Source organism: Rissa tridactyla, chromosome 7, assembly GCF_028500815.1.
Source record: "Rissa tridactyla isolate bRisTri1 chromosome 7, bRisTri1.patW.cur.20221130, whole genome shotgun sequence".
Classification (NCBI taxonomy): domain Eukaryota; kingdom Metazoa; phylum Chordata; class Aves; order Charadriiformes; family Laridae; genus Rissa; species Rissa tridactyla.
The window spans coordinates 11066725-11079542 of record NC_071472.1 but is presented as its reverse complement, the minus strand read 5'-3'; the positions used below and the strand labels follow the sequence as shown (position 1 = coordinate 11079542).

The 12818-nt window shown below is 44.9% G+C and overlaps 1 protein-coding gene across 1 annotated transcript in view; it reads right to left on the bottom strand.

Annotated features, from left to right (window-relative positions):
* OSBPL11 (oxysterol binding protein like 11) overlaps positions 1–4917 on the bottom strand; it is a 42811-nt gene extending 37894 nt beyond the window's left edge. The window contains exon 1 of the mRNA XM_054208573.1: positions 4609–4917. Within this exon, the coding sequence (XP_054064548.1) occupies positions 4609–4748 (140 nt within the window). The 5' untranslated portion in view covers positions 4749–4917. The remainder of the gene's footprint in view (positions 1–4608) is intronic.
* Positions 4918–12818: the final 7901 nt, after the last annotated feature.

Below are 12818 nucleotides of genomic sequence, written 5' to 3'. Positions count from 1 at the left end.
AAGTGCAATGAGTTGTTGGTCACCCTCCAAGTTAACTGGGATCAAACTCAGAAATAAGCATTTCCTTTAAAACACATTTGCTATGGGATCACTTTATGAAGAAGAGTTCATGATCATGTCCAAATGCAGAATTAAAATATATTCATGTGTTTCACCTATGAGTTCTTCGGTTATGTTATTGCACACTGACTTGCTCAAACACAGAAGACTGAATTAAGGTCAGTAATTGTTCACTCCCTTTTTTTACTATTTATGAAGAATGCTTACACAATGTCAACTGCAAAATGAAAAAAGCCCTTAAAAGAAGACTGGCAACCATTTCAGTTGCTTTAAACTTGTTATCCTTTTGTCTTCCATACCAAAAAAATTACAATGTTACTCTCTTTGCTAAAAGCCTCTCACTCTAGCCCAAAGCCACATAGAGTAATTCTGCAAGAGAATCTGCCTTAAGTTGATAACTGATGACAAGCACAAGCCATCCAGCATAAACCCCCTTACCTGCCATTGTCACCCCCTAGCAAGAAAAAAAAAAATTTAAAAAGTAATTTTAGTCTAGCAAGTTGACTCCTTTCCTTAGAAGCTACTTTCATCCAAATGTCTTTCTATACTAACTCACAACTGTGAATAACCCTGCAGCACTTAAGTAAACTTTAACGAACAGCTAACAGTTAACTTGCTTCCTTAAAAAAAGGAGCAAAAGACATAATCTGTACCATTTTAAAAATATACATGGCTAAAGCCATTGTGAGCTGATGCTAAAACTATTTCAGAAATAAGGGACAAAGGCAAATACCTACCAAAATACACACAGAACCAAAAAGGACATAGGTTTTGAAATATAACTTATAAGCTTAAAAATCAGCAATCATTTGGGAAATTCATTAACATTTTACATTTACTTCTACCGGCAAGGGAAGAAATGCTGGGAATCCTTTTAATAGCAGCTGAATTGATTTATGTATTTGAGAGCAGAACCACTAAGAAAAACATAAGAGGATGGCACATTAGCATGCCTCCAACTGGGAAAGACAATCTTGTTTCTCTAGTCAACCACAGCACTTTGAACTTTTAATTTTCTAGATAAATGAGAACCAGTTATTGCAAGTAATTTTGCTCAAAGTTATCTGAAAGCCACTCAAGCCAGGCTGAAAGGACTTGTTAGACTTATCTGGCACATATTCTGACCAGCTCTCTATTAAGCTCATAGACACTGACTCTGCTTTCTGGTTGTGAAATTTTTTATGTTATTTGAATGACTACTACTCACATGTCACAGAAGTACCTGCCAAGGCTGTCTCCTTTCACTGCTTTGAAACTACTCTGCTCATTTAACCTAGAGCAAGGCAAAAACCAAATGAAGACAGTTAAGAGTAAAAGCAGAATTGCTGAATGCAAATAACTCTTTATATAGGCAAGACTGCACTTACTTCCTAGCTTGGTTACTGCTGAAAGTAAAGAAGTTGTTTAGAAAACATTATAATCTTAAATTACTTTACCAAGTAATCTTTTAAAAACTTGAAGTTATTCAGAAATCTCACCCTATGGTAATTATTTCTCTAAATTAAAATAGGGATAAAGAGTTTAGCGTGCAGCACAGCCTCCTAGGCTCTCTTTATCTACTTAATTGCAAGTTAACATTCACACAATTCCTGACCCCAGCCTGCAAAATGCAGCTGAGGGTTGGTTGCTCAGATGCACTCTGACCCTGATCACGTATTCACAAGCAAACAAGATCACTTCCTGTCAGATGTCTAAAACAGCAGTTTCTCCATAACTCTTAACTTTTATTAAGTCAAAAAAAAAAAAAAAAGTCTCTTGCTGCCCTCTGAAGAAACTGAACCATTACAAATTTCAAAGGAGACACTGCTGTACTGCCTGCCTAAACTCACAGTACACGGGCTACAGGCAGAAAGTCTGCAGAGAGGTTCGGACGTATCTCCACATCTGAAGTGTCTGGCAGCCTCCAGTTGTCTCTTCTTCTCCACTATGATAAACATTTGGTCTAACTCTATCACAGCTATTTAAAAATCTCCCTATTATTCCCCTACAAAAACATAAAGTTAGACTTTCTGCTTAATTTTCCATTTTCTAGACATGCACTCTACCCCGAGAATGTGTGACTTGCCACCTCTGAGAGATTCAGATTTCATTATTTCAGGTTCCAGCAGTGCTGGAGGTTGGTTGTTTTTTTCCATAGTCATAATTCCACACTTGGAGCATTAAAGCATCAAGTACCTGTTGTCCTATTTGTCTGACAGCTACGCTACAGCTGTTTTGACAAGATGCTTCACCAAATAGAGAGCTATACTTCTGCACCAGTTGCAGTCTGTGCTAAGAGAGTACTTCAGGACCTTACTTCTGCCAAGTTTCATCACCACACACTGCTCACACTCCATGCTGTAAAAGTTAAAAGATCAAACTTCCACCAGAAGCTCCCAGCAAATCTGTTTCTGAACCCCATATTTTAGACACTGATTTATTATTAGAGGGGTCTTTCTTTTGTCAAGTATATTTTAGAATAGAAGTGAAAGCAAAAACTTTCCACAAAGTGAAAACTAAGATACAGCATCCCATCCAGAACTTCCTAGGGAGGTGGGGGGGAAAAGGTGATATTTTGTGGGTAATTAGATATAGAGACAAACGCAGGGGCAAATAATTGATTCCCAACAGAGCAGAGATTAACAGTGAGGTACCTTAAGTGTCCACAATAATATAATTAGTACATTAAACTTGTCCCAATGACCTAGAAAGACAAAATAATAATAATAAAAAAAGAACAATTTGTACTAGATTATTGGAGCAAATCAAACCAGATATTGACAGCTGCAAGGAATAACGCGGACAGTTCGTGCTCACAGCTGCCGAGCCACCAAACTGCCTATCGCTCAGGGACAAGCCACAGCACTGAAAGAAGAAACAAAATACTTGGATGGATAATTTTAGAAACTGGAATTTCACTGGATAGCACTGACCTGTGACCACCATCTCAAACACACTATGCCAAAAAAGGGTTCAGGCAAATCAAGTATTTCATCCCTTCTGCTGCCTCCAATTCCACATAAAAATAGAAAATACTTCCATTTTGATCGCATAAACTAACTTTTGCATTTCATGTGTGAAATACATGGGCAGTAAATGCTTGGTCACAGTAATAAGACTTTTCATAAGAAAATTCATACTTATACCTGAATCCAGAGTTTTTTTTAAAAATTTAGAAGTAACTGGAAACAATGGACGAGACAGCCAATAGCCAAGTCAGACAAGAAGCTTGCCTATTTAACAGCCTGAAATATTAGCCCTAAAATCACCACTTTTCTTTCTGGTACTAGTCACCAGAAAGGTAAATGACTCGTGACCCAGATTCTCAGCGATGACTGAGCTATTAAAATCCTCAGGCGCTCAGTGCGGGCATTGCCTGGGCCTGGGTGCTCCTCTGCCATCCAACGGCCCTCCGTCCCGCACAGCACACACACATGTACCACACTCCATTTTTCCTGTCTCCGCACGCAGGGAAACAGAAAGCCAGTCCATCTGGGCTAGCAGATGACAGCTTTGGAGATTCTCCATTTGGGGGAGAAGTGTGCAAACTTCACATAACAGTGGTATCTTCAACAGCAACATGGCAGAACTCCAGTCAAGGATGAGAGACCTAAAAGCAGAGATCCGGAAATCTCTCGAGCGATGCCTTGGAGAGCCCACTGTCAGTGTGAGAGTGGAAGCTCTTTCAACCAGAAAGCACATCATAAAAAAAGTACATGAAAACCTCCAAACCCATTTGAGGGAGACGCGTGCAAACGCCACATAACAGTGGTATTTTCAACAGCAACATGGCAGAACTCCAGTCAAGGATGAGAGACCTAAAAGCAGAGATTCAGGAACCTCTCAAGCGATGCCCACTGCCAGCGTGCGAGTGGAAACTCTTTCAACCAGAAAGCAGATCAGACACAAAAAAAAAAAAAAAAAAAGCACATGAAAGCCCCCAAATCCCCTCAAACACACAGGCAGGGCATTCTAAGGAAGCATTTTAGTTTGAATCCATTTCAAACTAATGCCGTGTGCGCAGCTTCTCCCACTTTCTCCGCTCTCTTCTGCTGTATTTGCTGTACCTGAGTAATCACCCCGATTTATGTTAAGCGCAGCCATTCTTAAAATAAGCCAGATAAGACAGAAACTCCGGGCACACTCAGAGTTTTGCTATCAGCATCAATAAAATAAGCAGGCTGCCATTAAGTTCACACAGAAGACGCACCGAGCTAAAACTCGCCACAAAGTTTGGCTTTTCGGAAAGGCTGGAAAGCGACGGCAGCGCCTCCAGCAGCAACTTTAAGCCGGTCTCCACGGTCTGCAAGGGAAACACGAAGACCCGAAAGGAGGGAGGGAAGACACACAACGCGCACACACACACACCCCCCCGGCCCCGGCGAGGCGGCGCCGGGCTCTGTGCCGGTACACGGGCACAAAAACATCAGGGGAGCCGGCTGACGGCCCGCCCCGCCGAAAGGGCACTGCCAGGGGAAAGCCAACGGCCGGCATTAAGCAGCCCCGGGCCCGCAGCCCCCGCCTCGCCTCCCCTCCCCTCAGCCCGCCGGCCCGGCCCGCCGCGCCCACCTGTACTGCCAACCCTTGGTGCCGCGGCCGACGCCGCTCTTGCCGCCGCTGTGTCCCGTCGCCGGTGGCGGTGGCTGCTGCTCCGGCTTGCCCTCACCCTCCGGCCCCTTCATGGCCGCCGCGGGGTCGGCGCACTGCATGGCGCCGCGCCTGCCCGCCCCCCTCAGGGGCGCCCCCGGCCCAGGGGAGGGGGCCCCGCCGCCGCCGCCCCCCCACTCAGGCCGCGCCGGGGCCCGTCCGCGCCCGCCCCATGCGGGTTGCGATGGCGGCGGCTGCCGGCAACCCCCGTGCCCCGCTGAGCTGGGCTGGGCTCCCCACACGGCCGCGGCGGGTTGGGGAAACCCGCCCTCCCGCTCCCTCACCCCGCCCGGCCCGGCCGCCCCTTCCGGGTCAGCGCTGCCGCCATCTTTAGTGCGGGCAGCAGTGCCCGGGCTAGGCCGCTCCCCGCTACTGCCGTGCTTAAGGCCACAGCGACCCTTTAAAATCATTTTAAACTCCTGGCTACAAGCGTTCTCCCCCCGCAAAAAAAAAAAAAAAAAAAAAAAGAGAGGAATAAGAAGAGCGAGGGATCCAAGCTGTGTTGTTGCGAGCAGGGGCATGAAAGCCCTTGCTTGGGGTCTTGAGTGTTCACAGAAACCCATAAAACAGGAGCAAATTCACCAGGCCTCAAGAGGAAATACATTTTTCTTCCAATTTTTCCTCCGATTACTGCATATGAGCAACAGCTAAGCAGGTTTTTTTTCCTTCAGAGAACAGCAGCAGAGCTGACCAGGGGACATGGGGTCAGTTGTGTGTCATCTTTCAGGCCAGGCCTGGCTTTTGGACAACCAAAGTTGGACAACTTAATTGACTGCAGCTCCCTTATTTCTTAAAATGAGGGGCAGAGGATCCTAGTTCTGGCCTTAATCAGTCAGCACCTGTAGAAGAGTAGGGTAGAATCGTAGACGGGCATCATTAGCGAGGTCAGGGTTCTACTCCACATCCCGTCTTAACCAAACTCCCTCCTCTCTCCAGCTCTTTTATTATACACCTACAATATTGTGAACAACCATTATACAAAAGATGCTAAAAATGCCCTATGTAAGAATCTACATAGCAAAAACATAAAGGAGAACATATTTCAGATAAATAGTTTATTTACCCACAGCATCCCCCCGGGTAGCAGCTGCGAACCCCATGAAGGCTGCCCTGGCTTTCCCATCTCTTACCAGCACGTTTCCACTTTCCAGTGACATTCAAAATATCTTTGCCTTTGGCCATCAGATGAAGATAGCATCATGTCTTTAAAATATATTTATAAGCTTTAATCTGGCTCTAAATTAGCCCGTATCCATCCCTCCCTGCCAAGTGCATACACACGTAATCTCAGCTAACAGACCCCAGGCAAGGACTGTGTACACCTACACCTATAATCTCTCTTACAGAGACATAATATATTGCCACTGCACAGGCATAAAATCCCCCACTTCTGCCTTTTTAGAAGCACGCTTGTCACCGCAGGGGAAAAAAAGGGCTTTTTCAGCTGCATTTTTTTCCTGTGGAACCACAGGCGAAGAGATCAGCAGAGTCACATCGTCCATCGAAGAAAATTTTGGCCAGGACTGCACTCCTCTTGCCCTCCAAACATATTAGTTCATCCTCCGCTGATCACTTGACATTTTAATTGAAAACATAATATAATTGCATGGTATTGTGATGCAAGCCAACACCACTGAAATTTTCCATTGAAATTTTCCTGGGAAAATTTGAAGCAAAAGCAACTCAGGCAAGAATTCCACTTTTGTGTTTTATTTACCCCCTGCTTGAAGACAACCGGTCCTAACAGAGGCATTGCTTCACCAGTGCTAGACCTCTCAAGGAGATCACAGGTGGTCGGTAGGATGTTTCTCTATCTCAAACTTCTCCAATACCGAAGACAGGGCAGCGATCCTTTGTGCATGGTTCTGCAGCCCCTCAGCATCTGGTCCCTGAGCACAGGGCGGTAAATTCAGATTTGCTTCCCCCATGCATTTGCTTTTTTCTCTTACAAAAAGGTATTGCACTCGCAGTACCAGAGGCTGTCGTAAGATGGCATTGACAAAACGCTTAATAGGAAAGAAAGGCTAATAGCTTAACCACATTTGCTAAGGATTTACAGTTCAAGCTGCCTTTTCTCTTTAGTTTACCATTGCTACTAATTATCACTTATGTTCAGGTTCACTCCTCTCAGTCTCACAGTTATAATTAAGTGTCTCAAAATGACCAAAATCCCACCCTTGCAAGTGCGGCAGAGGGAGAGCATTGAGGTCCCGCAGGAGTGCCCTGCCCGAGCCTTGCCACGGGCTGTGATTTCTAGGTCTGGAGGAAGAACTCAGGAACAGATCTGGACAGCCACAGATCTGGAGGAGGAAAGTGTGAAAAGGATGACATACATTTATCGACATTTGTCAGATCACATCCTTGTAGGCCCAATTATGGCTACAAGCTGAAGTGGATTGTATTTTATTATAACTCACGTTAAAGCGAATTTGCCAAATTTGCCATTATTTATCATTCTGTTAATTTTAGGAAACTGTCCAAGATCTGATCAAAATCATGTACTACTCTTGCTGATTTCTTCCAAAGCTTATAATCTGGCTATACATGCTTAGCATCTCTTCAGAGCAATATAATTTCTTCAGAGCAGTGAGATCTATTGCTGTTCAAAGAGTAAATCTCTAAAATCCAGCATATTTTTCATCACCTGGGAGCTTAAAAAAAAAAAAAAAATAAACAAACATTTAAAAATAGAAATGATGATACAAGTTTTCTACCACTCCCTTGTTAGTTGAGTCAGGGTTGTTTGGTTGGTTTTTTTTCCTGACCTAAAAAGTATCTTTGTTTGAGACCCGTTTAACATAGTTTTAAACCTGTGCCCTCCTCTGGCAGCTGGTCCACAGAAGATAAGCATTTAGTGCTCCTGTCTGCTGAGGGAACTGCATCCTCTACAGGCATGTGGAGGAACGACATCAAACCTGGGAAAGGAGAGAGAGAATTGCAGCCTGCCTTTATCGCACGAGGAGTGCCATTTTTCATAATCATTGCTGAACTGGGAAAGCCGCTGGGTAATGAGAAAATGGCCAGAAAAATAACGTTGCTAATAGTGCTTCACATCTGCATTTTTTAATTGTATAATCAATGGTTCTTAGGGTTAGATTATTTCTCAAGGCAACGGATACTTGGAGTTTATTAGTAGTCTGGGAAACATATAGTGTTTTCTGGGCTCTTTTACATAATGACAGGAAAGAACTTCCAATTCTTACTAAGAATAAAAGATACCTGCCTGCTAAAACTCTAAACGCTGTGACACAAGAGCAAGAAAGGAAATTCCATTAAAAGAACAGCCTTTTTCCTGCAACATACTGAGCGCACGACTATATTCTCCTGACCATAGGCAAAAATGGCTAGTAAGGTCAGGTAAATGTAATACAAATTATTTCAGCCTCCAGATCACTGTAGTGATCATTTGACAGAACATCTTGATTTTGGAGCTTTACAGGTATCACTGAGTCACTGAGTCTGTGGCTTTGCTGTAACTTAACATGAGTATGAAACACTGCTCTGTTTGACAGGCAGGACCTCTGGTGCTTGCTTTTGTGGTTATTCATCATTCCTTCTGTAGTCTTAATGAGTCAAAAACCTTTTTTCATTTGGTCTTTTCAGCCACTGTCAGTCATCTCCTAATTTCCTTGTTCTTCTTTGTTAATCCCTGTGTGTCATATTCTGCTGTAATGCAGGTCCAGCTGAAAGCACCAGACTCACAGGCGGCAGCAGCTCACGTTGCCTACAAAGTTTCCCTCCCCGTCCACAACCCATTTGTGTCCCTCACACTCACATTTGGCACCATTTCCACTTGCACTCAGTATGACTTTGCAGCCAGTCATGCTCCGGGCTCCAGCATTACATCATCCCAACATGATGCAGACGTGGAAATGTAAATCGGGGCAGGAGCAAAGGTTTGGTCTGGCTGGAAGCCGGGAGTGTAATCCCAGTATCTTCCCCACTGTGAGGCACCCTCTGAGGAAAGGACCATGCCCTGGGAGTTCAGTGAAGAACGTGACTGAGGAGTAATGGCTGCAAACTGGAAGAGGGGAGATTTCGATGAGATATCAGGAAGAAATTCTTCACTATGAGGGTGGTGAGGCACTGGCACAGGTTGCCCAGAGAAGCTGTGAGTGTCCCATCCCTGGAGGTGTTCAAGGCCAGGCTGGATGGGGCTTTGGGCAACCTGGTCTAGTGGGAGGTGTCCCTGCCCAGGGCAGGAGTTGGAGCTAGATGATTTTAAGGTCCCTTCCAACCTAAACCATTCTAGGAGTCTATGATTCTATGACCTTACATCTGCCTCCAGAGCAGCTTCTTTGGAGTTGCTGCCTGTGTACAGCCATTTTTCTTTAATGCTTCTGCGTGGAGAGAGGCTTGCCACAGCCTGGAGCTGTTGTCCTCATCATGCAGCCATGGGACTGCAAAAGTAGCAGAAGCGATAATGCTCTGCAGTCATCCCATGAGAACAAAGACCACAGCAGCCCCATCCCTCTCCACACCAGCACATTGTGATCCACACGCTCATGTTGGGAACGTGTGCTCACCTGGGAACAGTTAAAGGACTTACCCTTGGCAAGGACTTCCAACTCCCTGCACAGACTACAACTTGTCCTAGAGAGGCAGCTCACCAGCAGCAGCAGGAGATAACCGTGCTGTGACCAATGTTTGAGACATTTCCGTAGCCACAGCACCAATGAGCACTTCGTCTAAATCCCTTTGCCTGCCCTTGCACAGCTGCCCAGCATGCGTGGTTTTAATCTGGGAGCCTGCTGGAGCTGCTGCTGCTGACAGCTGGATGTGTGTCCTGGGTCTTCTCCAAGTGCCAACCTTCTGCTTGCTCAAGTCACACAGGGATGTCCTTCTCTCTCCAGCTCTCCAACACAGGCAGAGAGCTCAGGGTACTGCCTCACCACCTACTGTGGCAGAGCACAAGCTGCTCTAGCACAAAGGGCGATGGCTGGAGCCCATCACCTCCGTCTGGTCCTTCTGCACCACGGGAAGGCTCACCTTCTGCCTTGCCTCAACAGCCCCCGGGTGACTCCACTCCCTGAGCTCAAGGGGTTCTTTTCCACTGTGTTACTCTTCCCAACAGAGAGTGAAACAAATTTCCCCCAGATAGATAGCCCCCTACTCAAGCCCTTTGTGTGGGGAATTCAAAAACACACATTTGTGTGCTTAAGGCATGACTTCTTCAATAAGTGTAGCCACATATGAGTCCATCAGTCAGAGGACTCAGCCCTGTAGCACTGTGGGACCGCCCCACAGTGGTTGTCCGCATGGGGAAATTGAGCAGGTACGGAACGAGCAGGGCTGGGTCACCTCCCGAGCACGTATGGACCTGCTGCAGGGAGGGAAGAGGAGGCCAAGGAGAGGTCATCCCCTTACCACCAGCCTGGGTCCGCTGTGTGCTAGGCAGACACAAAGGGAGCATGCGCTGTGGTTGTGGTTGTGGTTGAGGAGCTTCCCAGCTTTTTCATCCAACTCATGGCCATCTCCAGCCTTTCTCTAAAGATTTTTTCTGCCCTACCCTATGGCACAAGATGGCATTGCTGCCTTCAACTGTTCTGCAGCTCACCATTAGAACTCCTTTCCTCCATGAGTCTCAATTTCCTGAAAAGTTAATATGTTTTTCTTAATGCCTCAACTAACCTTAACAGCTGCTGAGTGAATTTAGTTCTTCAGTCACTGGCCCCTTCTCCTAGAAGCTTCTCTGTGCCGTGCTTTACTCCTACACACTTTTCTTGCACAGTTTCTATGGCAACCTGAGTATCTCTCCATCTGCTGTAGATCCCCATTATCATGTTTAGCTGCTTGTTATCTCAGTCAAATGCCATTTCCAGGTGTATCATGACAACAAGATCAGTTTGGAAACCAAGCCAAAGCACTTGGTAATTTTTGTAGGCAAACCTGTCCTTCATAATTTGACTGCTATGTTTCTATCTAAGCTCTGCTTGTGGGATACTGATACTGAGTTACTCCCATTACCAGATCTCCTACTTGTTTCTGCACACTCCAAGCAGTTCTGCATCCACTTCATAATTTCCAAATGACACCCTTCCTTCTCGTTGCAGCCTGTGCTGCCTACAGAGTCGGTATATTTGGATTCTGGAAAGTCTCTGTAGGTCTGTTGCCTGGGGTTTGACATCTATTTTATAAAAAATTAACTCTAAGTTATCAGAACTGTTTTTCTTCTGGCAAATGCATTTTTCAGTTCTGCTATGGTCCTGTTGCTTCTCCTGAAAACCTTCTCCATTGGATTACAGAAAGCCCTAAAGAGTACAGATGATTTACAATTGGCCTCTCAGTCTGTTCTGCTTGAATTCCTTAAATTACTGGGAATTATGTAGATTTCTATAAGGATAAAATCCAGTCTCATTTTCTGCTAAGTACCATTTTGGAAAACTAATGGAAATGTGAAAAAAAAGTTGTTCTTCCTATATAATCCCATCAGAAGTTGCAGCAGAGAACTCAAGCAAATAAAACAAGTGGAGTAAAAACTTCACTGTTGATTTGTTTTCTAGATCCCACGAGTCGGTAAAAGCAGACTGCAAGAAGTCCGTGTGGAAGCTGTAAAGCTGTGAGTAATTTGGACTGTCAGCTCTTGGGGACATAAACGGACATAATTTATTTGTACCTGGAAGAACTGCTTTGAGATATTACATGCTGCCTCTGGATAAATGGTTATTATTTACTACCTATAATTAAAAGCAATTAAGCATACAATAATTTAGTGTTTATATATACGCATTTAAAAGCATGCAAATCTTCCATTTAGAATGTAATTCAGGGAAAGCTTATGCGCAAAAATTTTCCAGTGGCAAACAGAGACGCCCGTGATATAGGAGTAATTTTGATGCTAATGGCGTCCACCAGGCTGCCCAGGGTAAGGTAAGGGTCAGGGGTGGTGCGGAGGGTCAGTGTGGGCAGAGCTGAAGCGGTAGGTTATGAATGGTTTGCAGACCTCAGCCAGGGGAGGCTTCTGAGGATGCTCACTGCAGACAGGCTCCTCTCGCACACCCAGGCTGAGCGTGGAAACCCTTGTTCTAAACTCCAGACCTACCCCAGCCTTAGTGCGACCCATGGCTCCGCAGGTGAGAAAGCTCAAGGTTTGCTGTTGAGTCCTGCTGACAGCGGCCCACAAAGTTCAGCAACAAAAAAGAGCAATTTTCAGCTCCTCTTTCCCTCAACTCTGAAGCCTGCATTCCTAGAGATGCCGAGGAGCCATGCTGTCTGGTCACCACTCCAGGGAGGGAGAAATTCATATCCTGCTTTGCTTTCAAGAAGTCACAAGACAGAAGAGGCTCCCTGAACATTATTTCTCTCCAAAGAGATCAGACTAAGGCAGAATATTACCCGTTGCTCCATATGCCCACACAGGATGCAAACTGTGATGCAGACAGTACAGGACATCTTAGGAATACGCAGAAAGCCTAGTGAAAAAAGGAGAAGGAAGTGATTTGCAGAGAAAACTATCATTCAAACACACAAAATTAAAGCTACAGCTCAAAATCAAAACAAATCAGACCTGCAGAGGGAAGGAAAACAAGAACAGAAGGGTTTTAGCTGCATGACTACAAAGAAAACAAAGGAGAGGATCACCAACAATAACAGCAGTGAAGACAGCTAAGAGCTGTAAGAATGTGTTGCTTCAATTTCCATGAGGAAGCTCGTGTAACCCCAGGGAGCAGAGGCAGCAGAGTCTAATGGGCTAAAGGGCAGGGATATGGAAATTACCACATGCAACATCACCACAAAACTCAAGAGCTCTTTACCCTTCACTTCTGAAGAGTAAATAACCTCCATCACTGAAATCTGCAGGCATTTTAGCCCAAAATCTGTAGGCCTTTTAGAGCAAATGTTAGCCATGAGTAACAACAGACATGGAGAGATGCAGAAACCAGGTTAAAGTGCAAGCTAGGTGTGTTATATGTAGACTAACCCAATATATTTCTTTGATAAGATAATTGCATTTGCAGACAAAGGAAAACTAATAACTCCTATCAACCTGGACTTTGGTAAGGCATTTGATTTGATATTACCTAGATAATTATTAGTTAAACTCAGGAAGATGAGGGTTAACATAAACACTACAAAATGCCAAAGGAATAGTATTGGGGGTGAAAACTGCTGATGGGACCGACAGCAAAATT